Source organism: Cantharellus anzutake (genome assembly GCF_015039405.1).
Source record: "Cantharellus anzutake strain C23 chromosome Unknown EI90scaffold_10, whole genome shotgun sequence".
NCBI lineage: Eukaryota > Fungi > Basidiomycota > Agaricomycetes > Cantharellales > Hydnaceae > Cantharellus > Cantharellus anzutake.
The window spans coordinates 93,594-121,343 of NW_024066960.1; the positions used below are offsets into that span (position 1 = coordinate 93,594).

General features: G+C 49.2%; 10 protein-coding genes across 10 annotated transcripts; 3 read left to right on the plus strand and 7 right to left on the minus strand.

Annotated features, from left to right (window-relative positions):
• Positions 1-1,331: 1,331 nt before the first annotated feature.
• Positions 1,332-2,710, minus strand: EI90DRAFT_3043776 (uncharacterized protein). Its single transcript, XM_039059280.1, has 4 exons — positions 2,571-2,710; positions 2,418-2,523; positions 2,160-2,360; positions 1,332-2,100 (listed from the first exon to the last, which is right to left on the minus strand). The coding sequence occupies exons 1-4, from the start codon at positions 2,631-2,633 to the stop codon at positions 1,409-1,411; spliced, it is 1,062 nt and encodes a 353-aa protein (XP_038919495.1). The 5' UTR covers positions 2,634-2,710; the 3' UTR covers positions 1,332-1,408.
• A 916-nt stretch (positions 2,711-3,626) lies between these two features.
• On the minus strand, positions 3,627-5,752 carry EI90DRAFT_3287206 (uncharacterized protein; the record flags this gene model as incomplete). The annotated part of the gene is made up of 11 exons (XM_039067046.1): positions 5,313-5,752; positions 5,066-5,276; positions 4,897-4,928; positions 4,806-4,824; positions 4,698-4,756; positions 4,624-4,664; positions 4,540-4,582; positions 4,329-4,423; positions 3,917-4,022; positions 3,697-3,718; positions 3,627-3,647 (listed from the first exon to the last, which is right to left on the minus strand). The coding sequence occupies exons 1-11, from the start codon at positions 5,330-5,332 to the stop codon at positions 3,627-3,629; spliced, it is 669 nt and encodes a 222-aa protein (XP_038919496.1). The 5' UTR covers positions 5,333-5,752.
• A 2,014-nt stretch (positions 5,753-7,766) lies between these two features.
• Positions 7,767-8,833, minus strand: EI90DRAFT_3119164 (uncharacterized protein; the record flags this gene model as incomplete). Its single annotated transcript, XM_039063178.1, has 3 exons — positions 7,767-8,188; positions 8,239-8,475; positions 8,539-8,833. The coding sequence occupies 3 exons, from the start codon at positions 8,831-8,833 to the stop codon at positions 7,767-7,769; spliced, it is 954 nt and encodes a 317-aa protein (XP_038919497.1).
• A 101-nt stretch (positions 8,834-8,934) lies between these two features.
• Positions 8,935-9,768, plus strand: EI90DRAFT_3119165 (uncharacterized protein; the record flags this gene model as incomplete). The annotated part of the gene is made up of 3 exons (XM_039063179.1): positions 8,935-9,136; positions 9,201-9,519; positions 9,576-9,768. 3 exons carry the CDS (start codon positions 8,935-8,937, stop codon positions 9,766-9,768), a joined length of 714 nt encoding a protein of 237 aa, XP_038919498.1.
• A 3,161-nt stretch (positions 9,769-12,929) lies between these two features.
• EI90DRAFT_3043785 (uncharacterized protein) lies at positions 12,930-14,963 on the plus strand. Its single transcript, XM_039059281.1, has 4 exons — positions 12,930-13,538; positions 13,597-13,689; positions 13,763-13,841; positions 13,895-14,963. The coding sequence occupies exons 1-4, from the start codon at positions 13,305-13,307 to the stop codon at positions 14,722-14,724; spliced, it is 1,236 nt and encodes a 411-aa protein (XP_038919499.1). The 5' UTR covers positions 12,930-13,304; the 3' UTR covers positions 14,725-14,963.
• A 131-nt stretch (positions 14,964-15,094) lies between these two features.
• Positions 15,095-18,533, minus strand: EI90DRAFT_3287209 (uncharacterized protein). Its single transcript, XM_039067047.1, has 4 exons — positions 18,107-18,533; positions 17,393-18,048; positions 16,841-17,339; positions 15,095-16,790 (listed from the first exon to the last, which is right to left on the minus strand). Exons 1-4 carry the CDS (start codon positions 18,299-18,301, stop codon positions 15,495-15,497), a joined length of 2,646 nt encoding a protein of 881 aa, XP_038919500.1. The 5' UTR covers positions 18,302-18,533; the 3' UTR covers positions 15,095-15,494.
• Positions 18,534-18,990: 457 nt separating this feature from the next.
• EI90DRAFT_3119168 (cytochrome P450) lies at positions 18,991-21,290 on the minus strand (the record flags this gene model as incomplete). The annotated part of the gene is made up of 12 exons (XM_039063180.1): positions 18,991-19,056; positions 19,109-19,280; positions 19,340-19,483; positions 19,551-19,757; positions 19,823-19,989; positions 20,050-20,315; positions 20,365-20,560; positions 20,617-20,649; positions 20,705-20,758; positions 20,814-20,884; positions 20,945-21,107; positions 21,168-21,290. The coding sequence occupies 12 exons, from the start codon at positions 21,288-21,290 to the stop codon at positions 18,991-18,993; spliced, it is 1,662 nt and encodes a 553-aa protein (XP_038919501.1).
• Positions 21,291-22,472: 1,182 nt separating this feature from the next.
• Positions 22,473-23,005, minus strand: EI90DRAFT_3043791 (uncharacterized protein). The gene has a single exon (XM_039059282.1). The coding sequence runs from the start codon at positions 22,969-22,971 to the stop codon at positions 22,483-22,485; it is 489 nt and encodes a 162-aa protein (XP_038919502.1). The 5' UTR covers positions 22,972-23,005; the 3' UTR covers positions 22,473-22,482.
• A 1,601-nt stretch (positions 23,006-24,606) lies between these two features.
• On the minus strand, positions 24,607-25,539 carry EI90DRAFT_3279797 (late endosome to vacuole transport-related protein; the record flags this gene model as incomplete). Its single annotated transcript, XM_039066712.1, has 5 exons — positions 24,607-24,680; positions 24,747-24,979; positions 25,037-25,128; positions 25,212-25,297; positions 25,362-25,539. The coding sequence occupies 5 exons, from the start codon at positions 25,537-25,539 to the stop codon at positions 24,607-24,609; spliced, it is 663 nt and encodes a 220-aa protein (XP_038919503.1).
• A 282-nt stretch (positions 25,540-25,821) lies between these two features.
• On the plus strand, positions 25,822-27,729 carry EI90DRAFT_3279798 (UDP-glucose 4-epimerase; the record flags this gene model as incomplete). The annotated part of the gene is made up of 7 exons (XM_039066713.1): positions 25,822-25,848; positions 25,994-26,027; positions 26,108-26,617; positions 26,690-26,729; positions 26,793-26,933; positions 27,001-27,240; positions 27,292-27,729. 7 exons carry the CDS (start codon positions 25,822-25,824, stop codon positions 27,449-27,451), a joined length of 1,152 nt encoding a protein of 383 aa, XP_038919504.1. The 3' UTR covers positions 27,452-27,729.
• Between the last annotated feature and the right edge of the window lie 21 nt (positions 27,730-27,750).

Consider the following 27,750-nt stretch of genomic DNA (forward strand, 5'->3'; position numbering starts at 1 on the left):
CTTGTGTCCCCGGTTGCTTCTTACATGAGTGGTACCATGTCTCAAGTATTGATTATTGCGGGGCAACGACCCGGCGTGACTCAGCAAACACCCATCAACTGACGATGATGTGTATAGTTTGGGACTGTTTTATTTTTCCCTCTGATCTTCATTCACGGGGACTGAGTCTTTCACTCTAGTGCTCCATTACTGATTTCCTGAGCTATTTCTGCGACTTGAGCTCGAGTCTGTACAGATCGTTCCTTGGCCTTTGTTGTTTCTTGCCCTCCCCGTCCTGGCGACATGCACACCGTTGTTATGAGGCGGTTTTTATAGGCGCTCAGCGGCCACATGGCAGCAAAAGAGGCACTTCAGATCTTCAGATAAGTATCGAAGCTTATCATACATCAGGGCTATGCCACAAAATGATCGGTGTACAGACGGATCGGGGAGGCGGTGCCGTCGGGTGTGGAGCTATGCCCGGGAGGTAAGTCGGTAGCGTGGCTTGTGATCCAACACACACATACTATCAAGTATTCCACCTTTTGAGGATGGGCATTATCTGAGGCTGAGAGCGCAGAATTTTGCCCGAAAATACATATCACTGCAGAAAGGAAGCAGTTCAAGTTAAACAAAAAGAGAATGACAGGAACGATGATTGTGGCCACATCACCTCATGGAGTAGTAGTATAAGCCCCGTTGGATTTTCAACATGATTTAGTACACCGCACGTACTTATGGGATGAATGGCAGGTCTGTCTGAACAATATGTTTTTCAGTCGGTTCGATTCGGCACGTTCGTCAATGCGCGCACAGTAATAAATGTTGGAATAACCATCAGGGATGGAGTAACCTCCCTGGCATAACGGGTGAGTAGTGTATGGATGCACGCTAGAGGTCCTGGGTTCGATACCAGGCTTGTCCATTTTATGTCATTTGTCCAGTCACCTGGTTTACCTCAGTTGAATTCATGACATAAGTCTATAGCGCTAGCAGTGTTGAATTTCTTCAATAAATGTGGAAGAACCAGCTCAGCAGGACGTGTAATTACATGTTTAGAAGTTGATTTCCAACTATTAAGAGCGCAGACATCCGCGAATGAAGCAAGATTCTCATATGTTTCAGGCAGAGAAGTACTATGTATGTGTCGGGTGAACAAGCCATGGCGACTGTCCACTGTCTTACTGTTATAACCGCTGCCTTGGCCTCCGCTTACCTTACGCCCGCTGTTTCATCGCTTGGTGCAGCTCATTACTTCGCGTCGCTCATTGATCATCTCTACGTTTCGTGGTATTTCTTTCTGATATCTTTTTGATATCTTCATTCCTCTAAGTATCATACATGCTGACAGGCACAGATTAATCCGATCTTCGTTCTATTCCTATGCTCGAAAATCCCCCGCTGAGTGCGTCGTAACGATGTGGATCTCTTAGGAAACATCGCTATCATTAAACACATGCGAGAACGCCATACTATCCTCGGCGTTCTCAGGGGAATTGCCACCGAACTCCAGGACCAATTGGGCGTTTCCCGGCAGGGCAAAAAGTATGTGCCGTTGGAGCTGAGCAGGAATTGCATCTCCTAGCGGTTGCCCCAACAATGCACCTCGTATATTGGTGTCGGCGAGTCCGGGAATCCAGTGAGCTGGTGTCTGCCTCAGCGTGTTCATATATCCTCGGGTTACTGGGCCATTCGTCATTTGAGCGCTGACGGTGGGACTCCTCTGCAGAGGTCTTGCAACGGAGGTATATTCAAAACTGGCGGGGTTTCTGTCCCAGTATGGGTGTTCAAGACTGGCCGAGCAAGTCGAGTACGGGAAACCCTGAGTCTGATCTGGAGGATCGCCCCATACGCTTCCACCTGAGGGGTCGTCGAGGCCCGGATTGGGCCCAACCAAGTCAGTGCGGACAAAAGAGAAGTTGAAATCATTTGCGGCAGTAAATGTGCGAGAACCATTGCCATCATCCCCATCTGTGCCCTTTGGCTCTTGGACCGGCGGCAGCCACTGAGATGACGAGGCCCCTGCGTAATGAAGTTGAGGAGTCTGATGAACCAATGCACTTCCCCCTGGAGGGTTTGCTGAATACGGAGATGTGAAACCTGTGCCCGGGTGGAAAGGAGCTGTGACAAAACCAAGGGAATATGAGTTATTTGACTTATCGATTCGAGAAGAGGAGCACCTTCGCATGGAGTGAAAGATCCCATGGCCTGAATTGCTCGAATCGGTTGTACAGGTCCCGAGGGAGGGACTGGGAAAAGATGACTGTTCTCCATATTCTCCACAAGCTGGTAAGCTGGAGGATGACCAACGCTCTGTGTAAATGGAAGTTGAGTGCTAGGGCCGGCGCAATGCGAGTGAAAGCCCCCAGCTTGCAACTCGCCTAGCACCGACGACGAAAGTCAGATACAGAGTTAAGAAGCGAGTGGGGTTGGCTGACGTCGATTTCTACCAGTGCGCTGAGCCGAGGTGGTGGATGAAAGGTTGCAAAACTTTCCAAGGCGGGCACATCGGGCACATTTGTCTCCCCCAATAAAATCGCAATGCTACTGGACTTTGGAAAATAGAGACCGAATCGTAAAGAACAACGTACCTGGTGGGCGTCCTTACAAGATATGCATCGTGCTTGTTGGGTAATAGGAGGGGTCAAGCACATTATAAGTTTTCGAGTGATGCTGAATGGTGGTATATGCTACCAGGCCAGCATCTATTTAAGATGAAGATGAAAGGGCGTCTCCGAGGCGGCCGAGAAATGCCAATTACATAAGTCTTGCACTGACTCCTGAATTGACACCGCGCACGTATCTTTCTACCATAAATAATCATCTTCACGACTGCGAGATCCGATGACGGTCTAGTCCATCACGAAAACCTTCCAGGCGTGCCCAGGTGCTCTTAGAGTCTCCGTGGGTCTCCGTGGGTCTCTGGAATAGAGGGCCTTGCGTCCGATTTTCGTAATGCCGTACACGTTTGGCCTCGAGGAAACTTCCAGGTGATTATCCGAATGAGGGGATCTCCGTCAATTCGTTTATTTAAATGAGAATCGCCCTAATCGTTCAATCAAGTCTAGACAGGACTCCAGCTTATATAGAGGATAATCAGGTCGAAGTTTCCTAGTGCAGTAAATACTTGCCACTTGGTATGCATACTGACTCGATGCTTTCTACTGAGCTCTGTGTAGCACGTTACGGAGGTGTTCAATAAACATGGTCGCTCATCTGCGGGATGCGATTGGCTCAGTCGTGAACGAGGATGGCATTGGGTGTACGTGTTACGGAGGTAAAATGCCAGGCTTAAGGTGAGGTCTAGCTTTTCAGTTATGACGTTAGCTGTATTGTAGCGGAGTTGACCGAATTTATTGTTAATTAATGTTATGAGGGTTCCCCACGATGATGATAAATCTATCTTAATACCCCGCGGCCTCGTGATGTCGTGGCAGTGCGGCTGTCCCGTCGATACACCGTAGCGTAGGGTTCCCCACGATAAAACGAACCCACTGCGAGTAGTTATCTTTGAATGGTTTTGATTGCTGATCCCGATCAAAATCCAATCCTTTGGGGTTTTGCTGATGTGTAATTAATTCTGCGGCGCAGCATCATTTAAGTACTAGGAGAGCTATCGGCGGAGGACTCAGTTTCCGTAAACTCAATTACTTCGGTAGTACTAAAGACTATAGTACAAAGTACAATGTAACAAGTACTCATAACTGTGATACTAACCTCAGTCTCCGTGAATGAAGAACTGAGGGGGAAAGCAAAGCAATCATCTATGCAGGGATGTAAGAAGGGATCGATGTGCTTACGCGAGACTGGCACCGGACTATCCTCAATTAGGCACAACTGAATATAATAATTCGGCTTAGCAGAGAAGTAATGCTCCGTAGAAATCTGGTGTTCCTTCACCTAGAAAACCCTCTTGCAAGTCTGGGATCCGACTGACCCTACTGAATAGAGGTCAGAATATGGCCAGATATGGAAATGCCGCATGAGGGAATACTGAATAGTGTCCGTGATCTGTTTAAATATTATTTGTAACTGTTGGTGTGCTATAGTGCAGATGTTATAGCGTAAGTTGAGGCTATGCGGTCTTTTTGGCTGCATGTGTTCGCTTGTTGCAACTCTTTTTTGGCATTCTCCTATGCAATAATCGCATGCCCAGCATTGAGGAAGTACAGAGTCCCAGCTTTTGCTTTAGTAGAGGCTGGGATCCTGTTTAGGTTAGTTGGTAAGTAGCACCTACAACGTGATGTCATAGATCCGATCATGATCCGCGGCTGGAGCTAGCTCGCGATGAATCCAACGAAACAAAGAAAGTGAAGATGTCAATCAGCACGACTTGCATGGCGGCTCACACCCTAGGGCGTTCTTATCCATTAAATGATATTCGCTAAAATCCTCGTGGTAGTATTGTGAGAGTCGCTGTGTTACATAAGTGTGATTGTACACTCTCCAAAGAAACATCAGAGAATTCTGGTTAATCCGAAATTTTCCTCAGCGACAAATAAATTGAACTCGGGCTCGTATTGCAGGTCCAGCTAATGATTTGGAACCCACGCAACTCACGCTGTTAAACCCAAGATTCGTCTGGGCGCATGATTATCCAATCCTGCATCCCATTACCATCTTCCTGTCATGGAGACGAAACACCCCCCATCATCCGAACGGTGTCGACCTGAGGATCCCCTCCACTGCAGGGGGCGGAGAGACAGGCTATATCCTACCTGAACGCCTTGAACTCGACCGGGCGCCCGCGACTAGCTCCGAAAGTCGGACCTCGGAACTGCAAAGAGAGGTAACTAGCACGCCACATGCAAAGTTACCTTGCATACCTGACCATAATTGCGCTCCCTGTGAATGGTTTAGAACACAACATCCCGTCGATCAGATCAGGTAGGAAACTAGTCCATTCGCAGGACTGACCTCCTCGGCGTCATAGTACCGGCGCCCATCCGCTGTATCAAATGGACAACTCGGCCCCTCCGAACGATGTGGACCTTAGGATGTCCATTAAAGGGAACGGAAAGACCTCTTCAGAAGTTACCGGACTTGAACCTCCCAATCATATTCCAGACCATCTGTGCCAACGTACTCTGGGATCGAATTTATTGTGGATCAGACGGCCTGTGATCTCTCGATGTATGGTTCGGTTATACGCAAAGACAACCTCCTTTGCAAGTTGAATTCCCCTGATCCCTGTCTCTCCAGGCGTCTCCTTGAAGATCCGGTAACGCAGCGATGTCTCGAGGCTCTCGCTGTCCAATACCCTGCTCTTCGTAGGATAGTGGTCCGGACGGACAGCACTGTGAACCAATTTCCTGTCCCTCAACAGAACACACATAACCGCCAGCCCAGCCATGCGCTAGGTTTTCCCCGAAGATGCGATCCGGTTTTTTGTTATTTAGTTTTCGTGCCATCCAATCACCGTGAAGTCCGGAGGACCGATGCTTTCTACGTACCTGCATTCCTGGAATGTATGTAACAACTAAGCGCTCTGCCTGGCAGCCGATCGTTCCAATGCCCTGGCTAGGAACAACAAGGAAAATGACACCATCGCCAAGCCCTTCAACCATACATCACTTCTGAATATACCGTTTTTTCTGCAGGTAATGACACTATTTGCGCTGAGCGCTATCGTGCCAGTGGTTCAATGGACTTGTTCGGTGACGTCCGTAACTCTCAAGATGGTTGTCGCAAACTGCTATGTTAGCATGGTGGCGGGAAGAGTCATCGGTATGCTAAAATTGCAATTGGGTATCGCACGTAAGAGAGATATTCGTCGGCATCATGGGAAAGCGCGTGCCAAGATTACTGCGCAGAAGGTAAAAGATGCGGTAGTCCGGCGTACCAGGAAGCTCCGTAGAATGAAATCAATTTTTTCAAATTCGAGAACTATTTTTGAAGGGAGCATATATAGCATTGAGACTAAGCGGAGCCTTGCTATTTCGAACTGATTATCTGTTTAGTGGCGAAATCTTCGTTTCACCATTGCGTCTTTGAACTGCCCATGTCTCGATCCAATGAATCTTCTTCAAGGGCTAGCGTTAGTGTTCCACATATTAGGATGTTAGCGATTTACGCTAGCGTTTTACGCTCAGTCAATCGTTGTTGAACTGAGGGAGACGAAAGTGAAAACTTGTTCACTGCTTTTTTAAGCAGTCGCCTCAATGGCGCACTGACTTTGGTAGCAGGAATACCAAGAAAGGAAATAAAGCGCCGCTAGCTCAACATCACATTGTGAGATGGCCACAGCGTACAAGAAAACCAAGATTTCAACACCACATGGACGCTGCTGATAATTCAAAAGGATAGTCAGAGGGGAGGAATGTACCTTCTTTCGCCAGTGAGTCAGAAAGGTCATTCCCTTTGGTGTTTTCGTGACCAGGCACTCATTTGATATCTAGCTCAGGAGAATTCACTTATCGTTGAGTCAAGTGACCCAAAAGTGACTAGGTACGTGTTCTGTGCCTTGCTCCATCTCTGCATCATAGACGTCAACCCTCGCCCCCTCCCTTGCCTTTGAGAATAACGTTGTCGCAGTGGAATTGCTGAAAATCCGTATCCTGATCTTCGGACTTCCAGGTTATGTTGGAATTCAACGGGCACACAGTAGGAGCTTAGGCCCTACGGCTATCATGGGTTTAAGGTGGCGTAGTTGAAACTCATATTTCTTTATTCTTCTTCGTTGAGACATTGCGCTTTGAGCGCTTTGATACTTCGCTTTGCCTCGGCCCCGATCGCTCTCTGGCCTGGCGTACTACTGGGGCCCCAACACTTATCTATAAAACATTCGCCTTCTCGCTTTATCGTCTCCCTCAGTTCACTTTGACGTGAAGCTGAGGTGAGAGCGATACTTCGACTGATTATTATGATAATTACTGAGTTATCTTGCGATTAGCACAGGCCAAGCACAAATTAAAATGCGATACTCATTGGAACTCAGTTTATCTTTATGTTCCTTCGCCCTTGCTGATATTTCTACTTCGTTTTCTGGGACTTCTACCCATAAAGTCATCCATTTTCCTTTCCCATGTCAGATGCTTTGTGAGGAGAGCCTACGTCAAATCTTGATATGAGCTGCACGGAGGAGCGACTTCAAACGAAGTAACGGACTCAATCATAAAATGCAGGGCTTACACTCCATGTACATACGCTCTGGGCAAAGCGGCGAAAGTGGGAATCGGACAGGCACTGGCGACTGGACCCGCCCCATGCAAAGCTTAGGACATTCTAGATGCTGGGAGTTTTCCCCACAAAGATAGTTCGGTTGGGGAGGACCCTTGGTCGCCCCATTGCCCGTCTCTCGTTATCTGTTGGAATACAAGTCATCATACCCCTTCGGCAGCGTGCATGCGGCGCAGATGCGCAGCATCCCATGTCCATTCTAGATTATACCGCCTCTCCGACATGTCTGTGCGTTGCTTGACCTGCAGCATAGCCTTGTTATACTATAAGTACTGCATATACACAACTAACAATAATTGTCGATTTTATGGCCACTATCGATCGATCCCTCTTATCTAGAATGATTCTGGTCCCATCTTTAGTCCCTCGCAATACCAATGCGAGTGTAGCTGCCGAGCGCTACGTCCATATCGGGCTAGTCATGAAAACATTGTCACTATTCAAAGCAATCTCCCTGACGTGTACATCTGGTGAGATGCAAATGGGATGTGGAATACACGAGAATAAAATAACCAGTTGCTACACGAGCTTGTCCTAGGGCATTGTTGCCCTGGTATGACAGATTTGATAAATTGAGAATGGGGAACCTCTCTGACGAAACATTGCTCTCATTGAACGAATGCATGCTCCTCGGCGTCCTCAGGGGAATCACCACCAAACTCCAGGACCAATTGAACGTTTCCCGGAAGTGTCAAAAGTATATGTCGTTGGAGCCGAGCAGGGATTGCATTTCCTGGCGGTTGTCCCGACGATGCAGCTTGTACACTGGCGTCGGCGAGTCCGGGAACCCAGTAAGCTGGTGTCTCCCTCGGGGTGCTCACATATCCTCGATCGTCCGCCATTGTCGTTTGAGCGCTGGCGAAGGGGCTCCGCCTTGGCAGTGGTCTTGCAATTAAGGTATATTCAAAACTGGTGGGATTGAGCGTATTTCTCCCCTCGGGGTATGAGTGTTCAAGGCTGGCCGGGTGGGTCGAGTACGGAAAATCCCGAGTCCGATCTGGACCCTGATCCACGTCGGACTCAATAGAGTCTATGCGCAGATAAGAGAAATAGGGCAAGTTACAGTAGAACAGAACGTACTGGTAAGAGAGCCCGTAGTAGAACCGTCCCATTCCAATCCCTCTCTTGCAATACTGGGATTGTTGGCATTGCCTGTGGTAAAGAAGGGCAAACAACTGCCACTATCATCCCCCATCTCTTGGAATGTGGGCAGCCGCTGGGATGATGAGGCTTCTGAATAGGAAAGTTGAGGAGCCTGATGGTCCCATGCGCTTCCACCTAAAGAGTTGTCTTGGCTCTGGTCGGGCCCAACGGAGTCTGCGCCGGAGAAAGAGAAATATGGAAAGCACACCGGTTCAGGAGATCGTGAAACGAACGTACTGATAGAAGAGCCTTCCATTGGATCGTTCCACTCCGATATCCCTCTTGCGAGGCTGAAACCACTTAAATCGCTTGCGGCGGTAAGGGAGCAGGAACCATTTTCGTCATCTTCGTCTACGTTCTCCGATGCCGGTAGCTGCTGAGATGGGGCCCCTGCGTAATCAAATTGGGGAGTCTGATGGACCAATGCATTTCCATTTCCCCTTGGAGGGTACGGAGATTTGAAACCTGTGCGCGGGTGGAATGGAGCTGTGACAAAATCAAGGAAGCAAGAGTTTGTACGGTGTGCCGCCATTGCCGTTAGTTAATCCGCAATTTTCGTCAGCGACAAATGAGTTAGACTCAGGCTCGTCGATTGCAGGTCCAGCTAATCGCATCCTCATCTTAAAGCTGTCAATGAGTCCCGACTCGTTTTCAATCGTGCGTTTCACTAGGCAATCGTTGCGAAACACCCCCGATCCTTTGAACGATGTCGGCCTGAAGATTTGCTCTGCTCCAGGGGACGGAAAGACAGGTCATTATGAACGCCCCGAACTCGATTGGGCGCTTGCGATTGCTAGCGAACAGCTTCAAAAGTTGGACCTCGGAACCGCGAAGAGTATGCCCCATATAAAGCTATCTCGTATATCTGATCATAATCGCACTCCCTGTTAATGGTCTAGAGCATATTCGCCGCATCCCGTGGTCCGGGGAACTAGTCCATTCGCAGGACCGACCTCCCCCACTGCCCCCCTGGCGTCATAGCACTAGCGCCTATCCGCTCTATCAAAGAGACAATCCCCCTCCGAATGATGTGGACCTTAGCATTTCTACTGGAGGGGACGGAAAGGACCCCAAGAAGTTACCGGACATCAAGATCCATATAACAATTGCGCCCATCCAGACGTCTCCCAACAGAATTGCTCATCTGTGCCAACGTACTCTGGGATCGAGTTTATTGTGGATCATACGACCTGTGATCTCTCGATGCGTGATTCCATTGTACGCAGAGGCAACTCTCGTTGCAAGTTGGATTCTCCCGATCCCTGTCTCTCCAGGCATCTCCTTGAAGATCCGGTAACGAAGCAATGTCTCGATGCCCTCGCTGTCCAATACCCTACTCTTCGTAGGATAGTGGTCAGGACCAACAGCGCTGCGGACCAATTCCCTGTCCTTCGACAGAACACGCGTAACCGCCAGCCCCGAGATCAGCTCAGCCACATGCTAGGTCATCCACGAAGCCGCTTGTGAATGCGATCCGTTGGTTTTTCTTTCTTTCTAGTTTTTCGTGCCATCCAATCAATGTGAAGTCCGGAGAACCGATACTTGCTACGTACCCGCATGCCTGGAATGTGTAATGATTAGAACGTTCCGTCCTGTGGTCGGTCGTTCCAATGAAATCTGGCGGGTTTTTTTTTTCACCGTGGCTCGAACCCAAAAAAGGAAATCTGATGGGATTCTGCTGAAAGTACCGCCCTGGCTAGGAACAACGACAAAAAAGGAAAATGACACCAGGCCCTTCAATCATGCATCACTTCTGAATATACCATCTTTTCTGCACATAATGGCACTGTTTGTGCTGAGTAGTGGTTTAATGGATTTGTTGTTCCGTGACGTCCCTCGTAACCATTTAAGATGGTTGTCGCAAACTGCTGAGTTAGTATGGTGTCGGGAAGGGTCGTTGGTGCGCTAAGATCGCAGTTGGGTATCACACGTGAAAGCGTATGCCAAGATCACTGCGCGGAAGGGAAAAGGTGGGAGCAACCTGGCGCACCAGGATGCTCGCCTACGGTAGAATGAAGAAGGTATGTGAAGAGCTGGATGAAATTGATTTTGAGGCAGAAGGAGGCGCATTCGTGACAAGGGATCGTTATATGCGTGGGATCAATCTACTATCGCTGAGATGCAATTTGAAGTGGTCGTCTCGTTAGTCTTCGGGACATCACCTTCGAATTCGAGAACTATTTTCGAAGGGAACAAATATAGCATTGAGATTAAGCGGGGCCTTACTTGCACCAGACTAGAATTGGGCTATAGCAAATTCAAGGAAACACGAATTGTTCTGAATTACACGCATCCGAGAACTTCCTGCTCTGACTAAAATAAAATGATGAAAATCTGTTACGTGTACTGAGTGATAGATCCGCACGAACCCAGAGGCCCCAATTACTGACACCCGAGGATCATAGCAATGGATTTCACAAAACCATAGCCTATCCATTGGGTTGGGATTGCCGTTGGGTACTTCTGACAGAGGGTGTATGGCCACCAATCCCGTCCGGCCCTCGCGCTCGGAGCTCGTAGTAAAATTTACGCAATGGCACCGTTATTTCCTTCAAACTCAAGTAACGCGCCACGTGCCAGCTTAATTCTCCCGGCAAGTGTAGGTCGGATTTGCTGACAGGTGGGTCAGCAATTAGTCTAGAGGTCAATTATAAGACAAGGGGCGTCCGCAACGGCTATACGACTGGGAGCAAGGGGGCTCATCAGCACAATTCTAGCGCCTCCATGGGTGTTTTCAGGTTTCCAAGAGTCTTCAACATGTTGACTGACGTACATACAAGCTAGTGTGGCACCTCCAAACAAGCGCTCAAAATCTGGGAGGTGGGGCGTACAAGGAACACAATAGGATGAGAGCAGGGTTGCACTGATGTTCTCAAACACTACATGAAAGGTTGTTAACGATCAGCCGCGCCTGTGACAAACGGACTTTACAATTGTTGGTTCAAAAGTTTTGGTTCTCCCTAAGGGGGACGTAAGACGCCGGGATGTGACACACTGTTACCAAGATGATTCGTCCAAACGATTGCACGGTCCTTTCGCCCGCATTGGGGCCGAAGACAGGAACGGCACGTATAAGGGATGCAATGGTCAAAGACGACCAAGAACCAGACCGCTTTGGGAACGGCGAAAAGACCTCGGAATTGACGCATCGTTGTCTCCGACTGTAGACACCTCTAGGGTCTGGAGATCAACCTGATCCATAAGGGAACAAAGGGTATTATAAGGTTCGGGTTCCCCAACCTTGACAACCACGCGGGAAACACCGGGGAAATGGGAAGCAAGGAAAGCTAAGAATCGATCAGGGATATGATGAAGAGGATCTTTGTGTGGATCATTTGCATCTGGGTTTTTTTGCGTAGCCTCTTGGAAAGCAGGAGCATCGTTCGAACCAACTTCCGGCTCAATAACCAATTGGACACCATGACATGATATGCTGTTATTGTGCCAGCTTGCCGAGGGCGAGTTTACTGATCCGTTAACTTCGTCGTTCTGGGAGGATCCCATACCACTGCCGCCAGATTGACCAACCGCCTTAGTGGTTTCAGTTGTTGACTTCCGCTTATTTAGCCTCTTGAGCTCGAATCTAGGGGAGGCCAATTGGGCGGAACGCTGGTATTGCGATTGCGAGGAGTTCCGCAGGGCGGTCCGGGACGGCTGACGACGATGAACGTGTCGATTCGTTTTGGGAGTCCTAGGCTGAATTTCCGGTGATCTAATAGAGTCCCCTTCGGCTCCTTCAATACCAGATAAACCCAAGATAGTGCATGGAAATAGGCATTACCATGAGTACGGGATTCGAGAAGTGGGCATGATGCCGTGCCGAAACCAGTGCTAGAGAACTCCCCAAGATTCTGGCCCAAAACGGTGAGGGGCTGTATTTTCGGAGAGGGTTAACGCGCATACCGGCTCGGCGTGAATCGGGCTAGGGGCGTCTAAGGCGGAGGAAGATGGCCAGCACTACGTGGAACATGTCAGACATAAGAAGCCAGTGTGATAGGGGGCGCAAAGTACCCCATTGCACGAGCAGCTAGCTAGGTGGGTAGCCATATCGGTCGGGATATTAGGATTTGTATAACTAAGCCAACCCTCAGAGGTGAGTTATGGTATTCGCTGATCTGGTAGCTCAGTCTTTTAACACATCAGCACAGGCGCTTGGCTGTAACATGTTGATGACATGATTTTTCATGCAATTTCCTCCCCTCATTAGTGAAATGATGCACCCGGCGTTAGGTACGCGCGGAAGCGAGATGGAACAAAGCCTCCCTGTGCGCCAGGCATGAAGGCTCCTCTGTATCGGTATAGCTACTCCGAAAAGCTGTATCACACAGCCCTTCAAAGCGCGCGTCCACGAGGTCTCTGGACGCGCGGGAGATTGACCATTCACGTCGTGGTCGCCATTGAGTTGGGAATGGTGCAATACAGCCACTTGTTCCGATCTCCTTTTTCGTCACATACAACGGTACGCAAAAAAATCAGCACGACCAATTTGGATCAGCGACACCAATAGCGAGGAATCCAAGTCACAAGAGAAAGCAGCATCTCCGGACCTGGGGCGGAATCTTCAACAGCGAATGCCTGCGACACATGTGCAACTAAAATGATTGGATGATCACATGACCTTCTAATCACTCATGGGGCCGCTGTAATCGTTCAACTGGGACCGTTACATCCTTGTGCTCTCAATTGGTGCTGTACCTGCTGTGTTTTCTTATTCACACACCTTCCCGCGTCTGGATGCTTGCCGCGATTATAGACGCCCTAGCGAAGGACTTAAACCACAGCATCTAATAAGCATCTGAATGGCGCGCGCACAACGCAATAATGGCGCGACACACAGCTTACAACGACGGATATAGATGTGGTCCCCGGAATTCCTCTGCACTCTCCGCGCGGGCCCCTCGTGTGGCCGCATAAATTTCATCGAATCACCATGGATCTCAGTGATTGCTACCTCTTCAAGGCCCTCATACTGCGGCTGAGTCCGCGAAAGTTTCTTGTAGCTTATGGCCGTTGTTCCGCGTTCGACCCCACTGTTACCACCCACAGTGCTGACTGTGGCCACCACGTTGACGAATGACTTGAGCACACTGAACGTGCAACGAACTTGGCACAGAATCACCTCGACTGACCGCGGCGCAGATACGCTAGCGACGCAAGGCCCCGAACATTTCGGCTCCGACGAACATTCTGGGGCGTTGGCTGGGGAGAAATGCCGCACTTGTACGGAAAGGAAGAAGGTCGGTCGCGTGTTTCCCCACTGTTTTCGTAATGTCTTACACTCTCCCTTCTGGCCAGCGATGTCCCCTTGATTATGATGAGCGGGGGTATTGTAAAGAATGCGCGAGACTTTCATTGCATTGCGTCCAAAACCTTCAGTGGGAAGGGATGGTGTGTCATACCGGTTATTCAACAAGTCAATTACCAGCTTACTGACTGCCAATGGGGTCGGTCGTATGGGTAGTCTGATCAAGCGCGGAATGAGTTTAACTTGAGGAGACGCAAGGACGCGAGGACCGCCCGCAAGGCTCGGTACAATGCCAGTGAGCCTTCACCACCCTTTTCCAGATGAACAATGCTCATCGGAACGTCCTAGGCCTATCCGCTTCCATGGCTCAGAGGACTAAGGCGAAACCCGTGGAATCTAGGGCGTCACACAAGGTCTCGCGATCAGTGCGGCAGGATCCCGTGACATCGATGAGGGCCGCCCCGCCTACGGGAAGTCAATTAGGGTCTGATCCAGCCTCGATTAAATCAGGAACACATTCAAACGTTTTGCATATGCCACCACCGTCTTCGAGCTATCCTATAGCATCAGATAATACCCTTATCGAAGAGACTAATCTTCCCATCCTTCCGCAGAGTTTTGGGCTGCCGTTGAGCTCCTCAGCGTCCACGAGCAATCCACCTCTCAGAAGTCAAGATTCTACTGGGCGTCTCGATCTGACTGTTCCTCTCGATTCCCCTGGACCTTCGGGAGGCTCGTTCTGGGATGGATTCGGTATGAACGAATACCTGATCCCCCCCGACGAGATGTTGTCGACACGTCAGTCTCAAGCGACTGGAGTGGAAAGTCTTTTCACAGCTTCGAGCCCCCATCCTCCGCAGTTTTGGGGCTACAGGTCGGAGAATTATCCTGCGTCCAACTGTGCCCAAGGGCACGCGGCTAGCCATTTCCCTGTCTCACCGGACCCAGGTCCCCCGATCCTATCGATGTCTGCGCTGTGCAACGATGTTCCTGGAGGTTCCCAAAGAAATTTGAACCCATACGAGCAATTCGCCCAGTTCAAAGATTACGTCAGAACATTATACCCGAAGACTTCCCGTATCGTTATCGAAATCGAGAGTAGCGAGGGCCCAGAGCTTGTGGACCTGAGCGCACTGTTGGACCGTGCGAATTATGGAAGTCCTCGTCGGCTCATTTAGATGAGCGGCAGTTCACAGGGTCCGCCTATGGGACCATGCCCAGGCTGGAAACTCTCACCACAGCCCCGGAGACGGCTTAACACTCTACAGACAATGTACGTGTATACCCTTGCTTGGACTTGTTTAAGCGGGAGCGGTTGTCCATACTCATCGGTATGGAAATCGCCTCGTCCATTTAGTTGGCAGTATGGACCTAAGAGTCTGCGGTTCATACAAAATAATCCCATTTTACGATCTTCGTCACAGATTTACGCGGACAGATCCCCTCTACATTATTCAGTGCTTCCAGACCACCCCGATTACTCCTCAGACGATACCATTACAGCTCAAAATTCTTTGGACTCAATTACGCCCATATCACTTTCCATATAGTCATCATTGTATCATCACTCTACACCAACAGCATAGTTCCAATAGTTACAATGTCCTTCCCACGTATATTTGAATAAATCTAACTCATAAGAATCTATTTCGATCAATACTCAGTAAGTAATGACGTTCGGTCTTCCGTCGGCGCTTGCGCCAACGGTAAACTAGTCGAGACGCGCTAGCCCTGACATCGGACCGGTTGGACGCGTCTGTGATAGGGATACTTAATGCCGATATCCTAGGATTCGATGCAAGCACGGTGTAAAAACCCACGGCCGGGTATTTTGTGCTACACAAATCAGCTGAATTAATTTCAAAGTTGAAGGATCATAATCACTTGAATAATGAAGCCACAAGGTAACCATACTTTTGGCCCAGCGTTGCAGTGCCATATCAGTTGTTTAGCGATTCAGAGCTTTGGACCGCCAAGCTGGCACTTCCAGGCGTTCGTTTCGACTCTTTTGCTCAAGCATGGCCACTCTTGCTTTCACAGAGTTTAAGGGCATAGGGGATGGGCCTGGAGTGCTCCGTGTCTTGGAAGCGATCACTGAATCTGCTCCAGAATTGGGAGATATCACCGTAGCTGCGTTGGGAGGAACTGCTGATGACGATAAATGCAATTTGGAGAAGGAATCAAAGACAGAGAGTTTTCCCTCTTGTGGAAGACTCGGATTTGAGGCGCGGAGTTTGGGTTCACTATCAGGTGCACTGCGAACAGATTCCATGGAATCAGAGTTCAGCATATCCTGCACAGGATTTGGTCGCAAAATCCGATCCATGTGAGTATCGGCGCACTGATTTTTGTCTTCAGCTGCACTTAAATTACATGGACTCGCAAGTGAGAGAACATCAGCGCCGGGTTCAGGCTTTGTGTTTTCCGCTGGATGTCGAGTCCGAGAGGGGTGAAGTGGTTCTGAGTGTATGTCATCGGGGGACAATACTTCGGATAGAGTAGCGACCATAAGGCGGTTGAGATCATCCTCAGAGCCGGATGTGTTTCCATCACAGTCCACAGAAATCCCAAAAGATGCATAGAGTTTCTTATCCGCTGTGCTACTGGTGTTCTGGCGACTGCCCACTATATCTTTGAATTCACTGGAGCGGATAATAGATTGCCAAAGTTTCGAAGCAGATGATGTTGCCTCCCCGCTTGGTCCCATTGGGGAGGATACATAAGGCGGTGACGTGCTTTGCGATTCCACCGCTTGAGAATAGCCCATAGAATCATCAGCAGTCTTTTTACGATATGAGGCGGGTCGGAAATGAGGATCCGGTCTTAGGTTGAGAGGTCGAGACTGTTCGATAGCCAGCGAAGGAGGGAGTAGAGATGACGGGAAAGGTGCCTGTCGGGGAATGCCTTTAGGTAGGACAGAATTTTTACGATATGGAGTATCTTTCGTGTCGTGTAACAAGGGAGGAGTCGTGCTCCTCTGTCCAGGCCCGACAGGAACTGAAACAGGAGCCACAGGAGGCCTAAGCATGCTGACGTCAGGCTTAGAACGCTGAGCTGGGGGACGAGGGACTTTCGAAGATGGAGAGTGCAGCACTAATTCGCGAGGTGGATAGAGAGACACTAGGTTCACGATAGTAATCGGGAGATCAACCTTCACGTCCGAGAATCGGCCAGCGCTCACTTCCACCCTGATGAAGTATTGTACTTCAATGAGTCGGCTTCGGGGGACGCTTAAGGCATTGGACTGGAGACTGATGTCAAAAAGTTAGTGTGGGTGAGGACATGACAACTCACTGGGATCATAATGCCGTGTCGTGGAGAAGCCCTCCCTCCGGGATCCACCCCAAGCCACCAGCCTTTCGCACTGGCTTGGCCCTTGCACCCTCTTTGGCCAACCTCGAGAATCGCCTCCGCAACTTGTCGATGGTTGGTTTCACAAACATCGGAGCCAACTTGACCCGAAGACTGTGTGAGAGAATCAGAGAAGACTTTGAAGACTGTCAAGTGACGAATCAGAGAAAGTGTCAAATTCTTGACACGCTTGGTAGTGTTGTTTTCGATTAGAACGTAAACCCAACAGACTTGACCTGCAATCCAAGCCAATCGTTCAAGAATTCCAGTAACCTTCAAAGTACCAGTACCGAAGACTAGAGACCCCTCAGCTGTTCCGGAAATAGGGGTTGGAGAGGGACGAAGCAACAAGTTTGGGTCGAGGATGGGATATATTTGGCACATTCGATGAAAGTGAACTACGCAAGGGGACTGTTGTCGACTTGGGAGGACCTTCATAGACCTACCGGAGGAATAAATATTCCAGAGACAATTGAGACAAGAGGGATAGCTTACACAGCAATGATATAGTGAACCGATGAAGAGGACGATCCTTCCTCAAGAACGCCTTTTGCACCGGACCCAATAGGAATCGGGAAATTAAATTGTATTTTGTGTAAACCCGCCCTCAGAGCTCTAAATCCTTCTCTGTCGGCATCCGAACAGTACAGGCTGCCAATCGATGGAGAGATTTCATGAAGAAACCGAGAGTGTTGCATAAAAGGATGTTGGTTTCTCCCAGCGCTCTCAATGCCAACAACCCTTAGCCTTACGCCTGCCGATAGGAGCGATCCATTTTTCTTTTCTGAGAAAGGCACTTTAATCTTCAACGACCCGCACAATTGGCCGCCTTCTACGACCAAATCACCATCTAGAACCAAGTCGAGTCCAATTTTCGTTCGATTGTGCGGCTTTTCCGTGACAGACAAACCACTCTGGGAAGGATAAATTTCCTGAGGGGGTGAGTAAGGATTGACAAGCGTGATTGACGCTGGAGCAGAATTTCTTTTTTGCAGAGAATTGGGTCGAGCAGCTGAGGGTTGATCAGATGATCTCCGAGAGAAAAAGAGGAAAGACGAAGGAATAGACTTTCGACGGCGTTGAACGTCGGAATGGTTGGAATAAATGTCTGGAAACTCGGAGGCGTCAATGCTAGATGGATCCTTTTGAACCTTAGCATTCAGTGGATTGAGCCAGAGAACATTGGACTATGATAATGAGCGTTCTCACCACCTCATCTTTGGGCACCTTTCGCATTCTTCCTGCATCCTGGTTCGAAGCCACGGAAGACAGGTCGAAAGGTAGAGTCCGTGGCATCCTCGCTTGGGCTATAGAGACGGTCCCCAGCTCCGGTTTCATTCTATCTTCGGTCAGCGGTATTCCAAGTCCCGCTGGCCGCGCTTGTTTTAGGGTGTCCCCGCTCATTCAGTAGACCGCAGCGACGTTTATCAAGGACGAATTCGCAGCAAGAGGGGGACCCAAACAAAATGGAAACAGGAGCTTCACAGAGCCACGACAGGACCGGCACTGGACCAGTACTAGGTCCGACACCGAAACGATGGAACGGGTACATCTGTTGGCTGTTGTTTAGTAGTGGCGATGCACCTGTCGTCATGTGGAGTTTCCGACTCAGAGTGAACACCGCGCAAGCGATTCGGGCACGGCATCCTAAGAACCGTCCTTGAACGGCGATCAAGAGGGGATTGGCTGTTCCGTGTGCGCCCCCATCTAATTATGATCCAATTATGATCACAATGCACCCATGGGTGCGGAACCCGATCACGTTTCAGTGAATAACTGCACAGCCCATCATTACCTTCGTTTCTCCAGCTGGACCTAGGCAATGTAAACTGTAATAAGCTCAACACATGGCTTGCACGTGGGAGTCGCTTGCATAGTCCTTTCGCATTTTTCTGCGCTACCTCCTCATGAAATATGCATTTTGTTCATGTTTCTCGACGTACATGTACACAATCGCACATACACACACAAAGGGCACACATTTAGGAAATCCCTTGGCAATATCCACGCCATAGTTAATCACGATCTTAGCCTAAAGGGGGGGCCCGAATTCAACAAATTATTTTATGAATTTGTGGCAGTAACCATCAATTCTAACGTCTCCTAATACCAATAAAACAGCTCGACATTTTCCTCACGAAGCCTTCACGAATCTTGAACTAATATATCATCAGCGTGGGCCCCAGTTCTAGGCCAAATCATGCCACTCACGTCCATATTCTCATGCAACGGAGCAATATCGTACCGCCGAAATATCGTAGCTGCAACTTGTAGCAGCTCCATTTTCGCCAGATTCTTCGCGATGCATGCCCGTGGACCCCACGAGAATGGAATGAATGCTTTTTGCATCGCTTCAGTGTTGCCTTCGAACCACCTTTCAGGTCTAAGATGACCAAAAAATCAATCAGTGAAACTCTATTGAGACATGCGCTGCATGCTCACCTAAAGCCATCTACATCAGCGCCCCAAACAGTCTCATCACGATGAACTGAATATATCGGGACGCTGAGAATACTTCCAGGCTTGAAGAATCTGCCTCTCACGACCAAACCGCCCTCTTGCACGACACGAGGCAACCCGACAGCCCTGAGTAATATTTTCAGTGTCAGCCAACCTCATACCTGAGTTAAAAACTAGTATTTGGGAAACCTACACAACAGACTGTAAGCGAAGACCTTCGTTGACGACGGCGTCAAGGTAAGGCAGCGACTTGATGAGGTCATAAGGTACTACAGACTCCTCCAATGGAGCGTCATCATCTTTCCCAAATTCAAGTCCAAGGGCTTCGTCCAACTCGGCCTGAAGCTTGCGGAGAATGGTAGGGTTCATTGCCAGGTGATATGTAATGGCACAAATGATACTACGAGGAATGAGATCAGCTCTAGTCCACTTGCCCTTGGCACCCCCCTACAATGCGATACTTACATGGACGTCGTATCACTGCCGCCGATGATCTGGGTGATAGACTCCGCAGTCAATTCCCACTTATCCATGGACTTCCCATTGACGTCACGCCCTCGAAGTAGCCCTCCGAGAACGTCCTTCCGATCATTGGGATTCTCGATACGCTTCGTGACCGCAGCGTTAGACATCTAAATAATTCGACCGAATTAATCAATAACTGAGGACCAAAGCGAGGAAGGGATACGTACACCGTAGAGTTTCTTAGCGGCTTCATTGCCAACCGAAAAGGAGGGAGTCTTTTTGAACAAGCCTCGAAGGATAGGCGGAACCACACCAAGAGTGCTTGCCCATAACTCCCTTTCATCGAGGATCTTGATAGCAGGAAGGTACTGCACTTTCCGAGTTGAGTCATTTACATCGATGTATGGCGCACGATCACATCCGGCTTCGATCATTCCGAACGGGGAACCGAACGCGAGATCGCCAATGATGTCGAATGTCAAGAAATTGTACCCTTTCCGGCAGTGGTAAGTACAGAGTGTGCGCGAGAAACGATGACCTACAATCCGCACAGTTGAGCCATGCTCTACCATCCTTCTTGTATACTTCCTGCACGATCTCCTCAGATTTTTGGGGAGCCTTGTCACAGAGTGAGTCCCATTTCTGGAGCATGCTCGCGATGATAGTTTGGAGGTACGGTTGGAAGTCTACAATACTAGTCTGGGAGAAAACTGGTGCAATCATCTTGCGTCGTCGGCCCTGTGGAGTAAGAAATAAGAATAAAGCGCAAGCAAAAATGAAGACAGAGGTCATACATGATCAGCCTTATCGCGTGTCGAGAAGATTGTCTATTAAGCGCGAGTGAGTCGTTGCCCATAGTAGGCAGCCTGCATGAGAACATACGCCATGCGTAGAACGGAAAGCATCGTAGAAATCTGATTTCAAAGTCCCAGAGTACTAAAAGTGGGTTACATCTGACAAATGAGATCGAAGGGATCAGAAAATGACTCACAGCATAAACCTCTCGAATGGCATCAGGATCCGATATCGAGATATGATTCGGTGCAATGCGCACAAATGGGCCTATGTTGGAAGACGATCAGGGACCTGGAAATTGCAAAAAAACGATTGCACCGATCTTACCATATCGCTTGTGCAACTCATGCACGAGTATTGAGCGACGCCCGGACGTAGCAGCTCTGTAGAGCCATAGGTCGGATAATCTGGCCATCAGTGGACCTGGGATTCGAGTTGAGTCATTATATCCGTATGCGTCACGGAAGTAATTGAATAATAAAAGTAGTGTCTTGAGGGCAGAAAAGGTTTCGTCAGCGCTCTGTCGAATGACAGGTTCGTCAAAACGTACAATGGATGATACGATAAGCAAGGGAAGAGTGATTATGACAAGGGGGATAGAGCGGACTTGTCTATCGGTGTAAAGTAAGGTATACGACAAATACTCGATGGATGGCGAAGAAGGAAGGTGCATTATGATTCGGTAATCTAGTATCACGTTGGTGATAATTACACGTATTCGTCGAAGGCTCTTCAGAGAGGTCTACAGCAACAGCTAAGAAATCAAGCTACTTTTATGACGAAAGGGGGTTGCGCCTTTACCCACGGCGCGGAGCATTATGGTGTAATAACACCGCCGCACGGGGTCGTGAACTGCAAACGGAATGATGCCTCAGGAGCCCATGCGGTCCAGCCTCCCTATAGCCCGATGCGGTTCCCGGCGACTCAGATAGAATGTCCAAACAAAGGCGTCTGATCGTAACGACGCCGCGTATAATTGACAAGGGGGGTAAGGAGGAATGAATATGGATTGAACGATATAAGATTCACACCAAGATGATCCCTGCCAGCGCAGTCGGTTGTTGCCCAGATGGATGATGACTGATGCAAAAAAAAACCCTAATTTGAGGGACAGCAGAGAAGTGCCAACACAGTTGTTAGGATCGCACACAGGGATGGAACGCAACCAAAAAATGATATGTGAATGATCATGATAGGCGATCTGCACAGCACAGCTGAGAGCGGGGGGATCGGGCCCAATGGATTCGGAAGCCGAGCGCGCATGCCTAGATCAGTAGAAGGTGGTATAATGATGCATCAGAACCCAAGGAGATGTGTTACTCACAGTCAGTCAGAAATCCGGTTACATAGTCGCGATCGGTGAGCGGAGGACCACGCCATGCATCAAGCGTCGGTCGGACGGTGTGGAGAGGCGCATAGGGATAGCATAGCAGTGGGATCTCTCGTATAGCTTGGGGCGCGTTCGTCATTCAGAGACATTGGTTACTACGCGGGAGCCCAGCCCCTGCACCTGTGCAGGGATCACGGCGACCGCCTCAGGAGTGGCTGCCACTTGCAAAGGGAGTCAGCCAGGATCTATCAATCCGGAGCGATATCCTCTTCCTAGTGAATAGACTGCTACCGCGTGACATTATGTAGGTGACATTGGATGGAGAACGGGGCGTTGACGGAAAAGTTTGTCAGGCTCTGTAGGCAAATCGCCATTGGAATCGAAGCCAGTGCGGTAACAGTGGGAAAATCTCAATCTCTACCTCCAATGAGGTATTTTCCAAGATATGAGCCCTGCTGTAGTTCGTGAATCGCAGTCGTGAGGCAGTTGCGGTTGACATCAACTTCAGTTCCTCCAAGATTCCCACGCCAAGTTCTCACGCCGTCGATTGCACAACCTCCTCGTATACGGAATTGCATGCTGTTTCATGCTGTATGGCATTTACACCCCTTTTTTTGTTTTCCCGCTCGGCTCGCCCAGACGTTACTGTTGAATTCCGGGTGCTCAGGTTCGCATCTTTAGGTGGATTAGACGTAGTTTGAGATAGATGTATGGTCAGTGACCAGCCGATTGTATGTAACGGTCCGCTTGTGGGATTTCCGAGCCCGGGGGTGGATCCGCGATATTGCACATCGGTCCCATCAGGATAACCAAAGGTGGACGTATGGCCGCCCATCTCCTTGCCCGTGGAATACCAAGCCATCGCAGGGAAATGTGCACGTTCAGACGGAAACGGGAAAACGAAGTCCCTGGGCGCGCTCTCCCATAGCAACCAAAGTAACGGTTGGACCAGGAGAATCAGACATATGGAGCTGACGTCATATGACAGCTCGGGGGAGGTTCCGTTCTTGGCATAGGCACACATCTTAAAATGACAATTGTAGAAGGAGGAAACGGAGAGAGCTTGTGAGGGTAATGCGGCTCGGCGACATGACAATTTTCTAATTGGAAAAGTAGCTTCGGGTGATTGCGGTAATCAAAATAACGGGATAATTGGCTTCGCACGCTAGTTGCAAGCCACGACGGAGATGGAAATAGCCCGATTGATGATCAGATGGGTCCCCGTGGCTGGCGGGATTAATTGCCCCGTTGAGTTAAGGTTAGGGGACCAATTGTTCAATGGAATCATAACCAACGCAGCCACCAAGCCACTCCAACATGTGCCAGCTACACTAAGGGCATTCCTCCAAAAATTGGATTGCTGTAGGATGCCTTACATCTCAAGTGCGCGTGCGTATTGTAACACTGAGCCAACAGCAGCAGCATCTCTGCCTCTCAGTATCTAAATAGGAATCACTCAACTGGTGCAGTCACCTACCGCCCTGCGCTCCGTATGGTCTACGGCATGGCAAGTTAAGCCAGTAGTGTAGCCAGCTTCCACGACGGACTCGGACCTACTATCACTGATATCACACTTAAACGAGCAAGGATAGGTAAGGGTATCTTTACCCCGTCCAGCATCCCATGAATGATAATAGGCAGGAGGTATTTGTCTCCGCTTGCATCATTTCATATTTGGAACCATCTTGCAACAAACTATGGGAGACCTCATTCCGAAAGCTCTCTCCCACGGACTCACTCAGCTTCCTGGCGCGGAGAACGCAGTTATACCTGAAGCGGTCAATATTCCAACTCCGTCACCTCCGCCTGGCCCCCTTTTCCTTTGGGAATTGCAGTCGTTAATCGTCCCCCAGGAATCCATAGAGAAACCAGTTGCGCGAGGATTCTATGCTGGTTATACCATTGATCGCTCTCTTGGAGCCGTCGTTCGGTATCCGAAAACCATGGAGTGAACTTCTCACCAAGGGCGGTTATGAAAACCTGGAACGCAGATCAGAGAGGTGTATATGTATCATCAACAACGAACAAACGAATCATCCCGTAAGTTGGGAAGTCGTGAATTGAATGAAATTCCTTGGAGGCTCCGCCGCTGATGCGGCATGTTGCATGCATATAAGTAAGCAACACATATATAGTGAAGAGACGAATCATTGAGAAAATAGCTCCCCCCTCCCCTAATGGATGCTAAGGAAGGAGGGTTGGGGATGAGGTAGACGGGGCCATGGAAGGACGATCGACGCCGCTCTTCAAAGCCACGATGCCGCGCTTGTTGCTGTTTATATTCACGAATACATGACAGGAAAGCCGGCGGCCAAGCGCACTAGTGGTGTTTATGACATCTAACTTGAGGAAAGGGCCGGCCCGCCGTAATTAAGTGGATATTGATGTATGTTTCAAACTCGTGACCAAAGGCGTTTGCATCCGCAAGTTCGTTGGTGATTCCACAACTTCCACAATATTTCTACCTTTGCAAGCACTTCATGTGCCCATTCCTTAGAGTGCTGAGATATACTGTAAGAACCGTACGATGTAGTGGTATGTACAGTTATTAACGGAATGTCATTATCAAAAAAAGAAGGATGGCAGAAGTAGTTCATGCAAAATTGATCCCAAAGAAGTGAGTGTGGTACCGAATCGGATCGCAAAGTTGTCCGAAACGTCACATAGCCAACGAGGCTTGGAGTTCCCGCAGCTCCCGCTCTTCTTCTGACTCTTCTGTTCGCCGTTTCCCTTCTGTTGAGGAGTGGAAAACGAGGTAAGTGAATAAGGTTGGGCCCAAATCCGCTAAAAGATACGTACTATCTGCAGTCTCTCTTGTTGGCGAAACCGGAGGTTGTATCGGCACGCGTTCAGCACCCTTTAATCGGGTATTGAGCTCCTCCTGTTCTAGCTCCTCTAACTCTTTGTCCAGCTCAAAGTCATCTATCTCAATTCCTGCAACCATGGGAGTGGAAATAGCGTTTGAAATTTCTTGTGTAACGGCCATTTGTTCTCGGATCGAATCCATTGTCGTTTCGACTTGTTCGACTGTCCTGCAGAAATGTCACACGATGCGTTTACAGCACGGAAAAAATAAGGTGCGGGCGTACATCTTTCCATGGATCTTGGAGAGTGCATTGGCGCCACTCGTCATAGCGTCCAACACTTCCTGGTTGATGTTAGCGCTCTCGAGCGCGTTCACCTATGGAGCCGCCGGGGTGGACGGAAATAGGTATCAGGAGTTGAATGACTCGACGGATGCAAAGCATGATTTGGATGGCGCACCTGGGATTCGAGTGTGAATTTCTGCCCGCTGAGCCTGTCGAGATCCGCCTGTAGGACTTTCTTCCGCTTCAGCGCCTCTTTCGCCACTAAAGTCGTTGGGATACACCATCAGTCACAGGTATCGGAGACCATGGAACGCGTCACACAGACAGTTCTGATTAGTAACAGCGTTTGCTTTAGCCTTGGCATGCTGTTCATCGATCTGCTTCTGCAGATGCTCCTCCTTTCTCTCAAGGAGCTGCAGGTTCTGCCTCAGCTTGATGATAGCTTCTCGAGCAGGTCTCTTGGTGTCCTTTGGTCCTGTGAACCATGACATCCAACCCGACATTGTGGAAAGAGCCTTTCGATTGTGGCGATTGGGAGAAAGGGATTAGAAGCTGTGGCGCAGTTGCGGTTCGGACGCAACGAATGCAGTAGCAACCAAGTGACCGATCTGGCCGGCGACTGCCGAAATTAGTGCGAGCTTATTTCCACAACAGGCAATGCTTACCACGCTCTGTCTGCTAAATGTAGCAGGGTGTACAGGCTCGTTCGCACCGAGGATTCGAAGCCAGCATAATCTGAGGAGATGAAATCATGTTTTCTGGCCTCTCTCTGCGCAGCCCCACCCATGGAACACGGTGAAACATCGTTCCACGTGATTCCCCCGAATTCCCTGCCAACTCTGTAATGGAAAAGCATTCTAATTTATCCTCGAAATAAGCAGGCACTTCCATGGTTCTTCAGGTGAGAGACAGGTTTCTGGAGAACTACGCCCCTACAGAGCACAATCCTATCGGTAGAATATCATTGTCACCGGCGGTGCCGGATATATAGGTACGCCGCCACAATTCCTGATTTGACACTATCCTCCACGTCGCATGCAATCACTGACGCGTTATTTCGCGTCTAATTAGGGTCTCACGTAATCCTCTCGCTTTTACTTACCAGAAAATTCAAAATCATTTCTATCGATAACTATTCCAACTCGCACGCAGAGTCTCTCGAACGTGTTTCAAAAATTGCACGCGAATCCCTGCCAGTGGACGCGTCAGAAGAAGATAAATTTAGTGTAATAATAGATGATCGCAAAGTAGATCTCACTAATTCGCTTGCGGTTCGCGAAGTCTTCGAAGCCTACGGCAAAGGCAACATCTGGGGTCTTATCCATATCGCTGCACTGAAAGCTGTTGGGGAATCCGGAACGGTCCCTATAGAATATTATCGCGTCAACGTTGCTGCTACAATAACTCTCTTACAACTCATGGACGAATTCGAATTGCATAGACTTGTATACTCTTCTTCCGCGGCAGTGTACGGTATTCCACCAAAAATTCCCACCCCTGAAACTACAGCTCTCAAAGCTAAAAGCGTCTATGGACGTACGAAGGCCATATCCGAAACCATTATCAAGGATATATGCCAGTGTATGTACAACCTTATTCCATACAACTCTATTCACCGAGTGTTTGGCCTATCAATATGCACGACTCCTTTAGCGAACCCGAAATGGCGCGTAATATCGTTACGATATTTCAAGTGAGTGATGGTCGATTTCCCTTCGAATTCGTTCTCAGCTGAGAAATGATTCTGTGAGAATAGCCCCGCAGGTGCATATGAATCGGGTCAAATAGGCGAACACCCCGTGGGAATTCCTGAAAATTTGCTGCCTCGTCTTGCCCAAATGGCTGCAGAACAAGTGGAAGGCCCTGTAAATGTGTTCGGGAATGAATATAATACCAGGTGTGTCTAAGTTCCCTAATGATATTGCCACGACGGACTAACATCAGACCTGGGTGGGCTTGAGAAGGGATGGCACTTGCGTCAGAGATTACATTCATGTTGTCGACTTGGCGGAAGGCCACCGTCTGGCACTAGAAGCTCTCTCGGATGGGTCGCTCCAGAAGACGTTCGGAAACGTCGCGGGAAATAATGTCAATTACAAGGCTTACAACCTTGGCACAGGACATGGGAAAACCGTACTGGAGGTTGTCAACGTAATGAAAGAAGTCACAAATTTCGCATACGAGATAAAGTTTGGTAACCCCCGGTGGGTAGTCCCTACCACTCACATGTTTGATATTCAATACCAAGTTTACAGTGCCGGCGACGCTCCAACCCTGACAGCCGACCCAGCTCTAGCCAAGACGGAACTTGGCTTCTCGGCTTCATCTGACCTCGAGAGGATTTGCCGTGATCTCTGGAACTGGCAGGCAAAGAACCCAGCTGGCTACGGTACTCAAAGAGCCCAACGGAGCTAACTATCCAGAAGAAACTCACCAAATCCATCATTGTCGAAGTTCCTGGTCAGGAGGTTGTCATTGAAGCTACTGCGGAGGTTAAGAAAGTTTGGGTGTTAGGAGTCTGAGTCACAGTTCACGGTTATTCTTATACTACTATTCTGGCTCTCATCGCTATCTTGTGTACTCATGGACATATCTCGCTATACGGACTTGAGTTGGACTGGAGACTAGTAGAAGTAACTTACATCATTGATACCCATGTTGTTGATAAATTCCACAACCTTGTGGACCTCGGTCGCTTGGGCCTGCCCGCACAT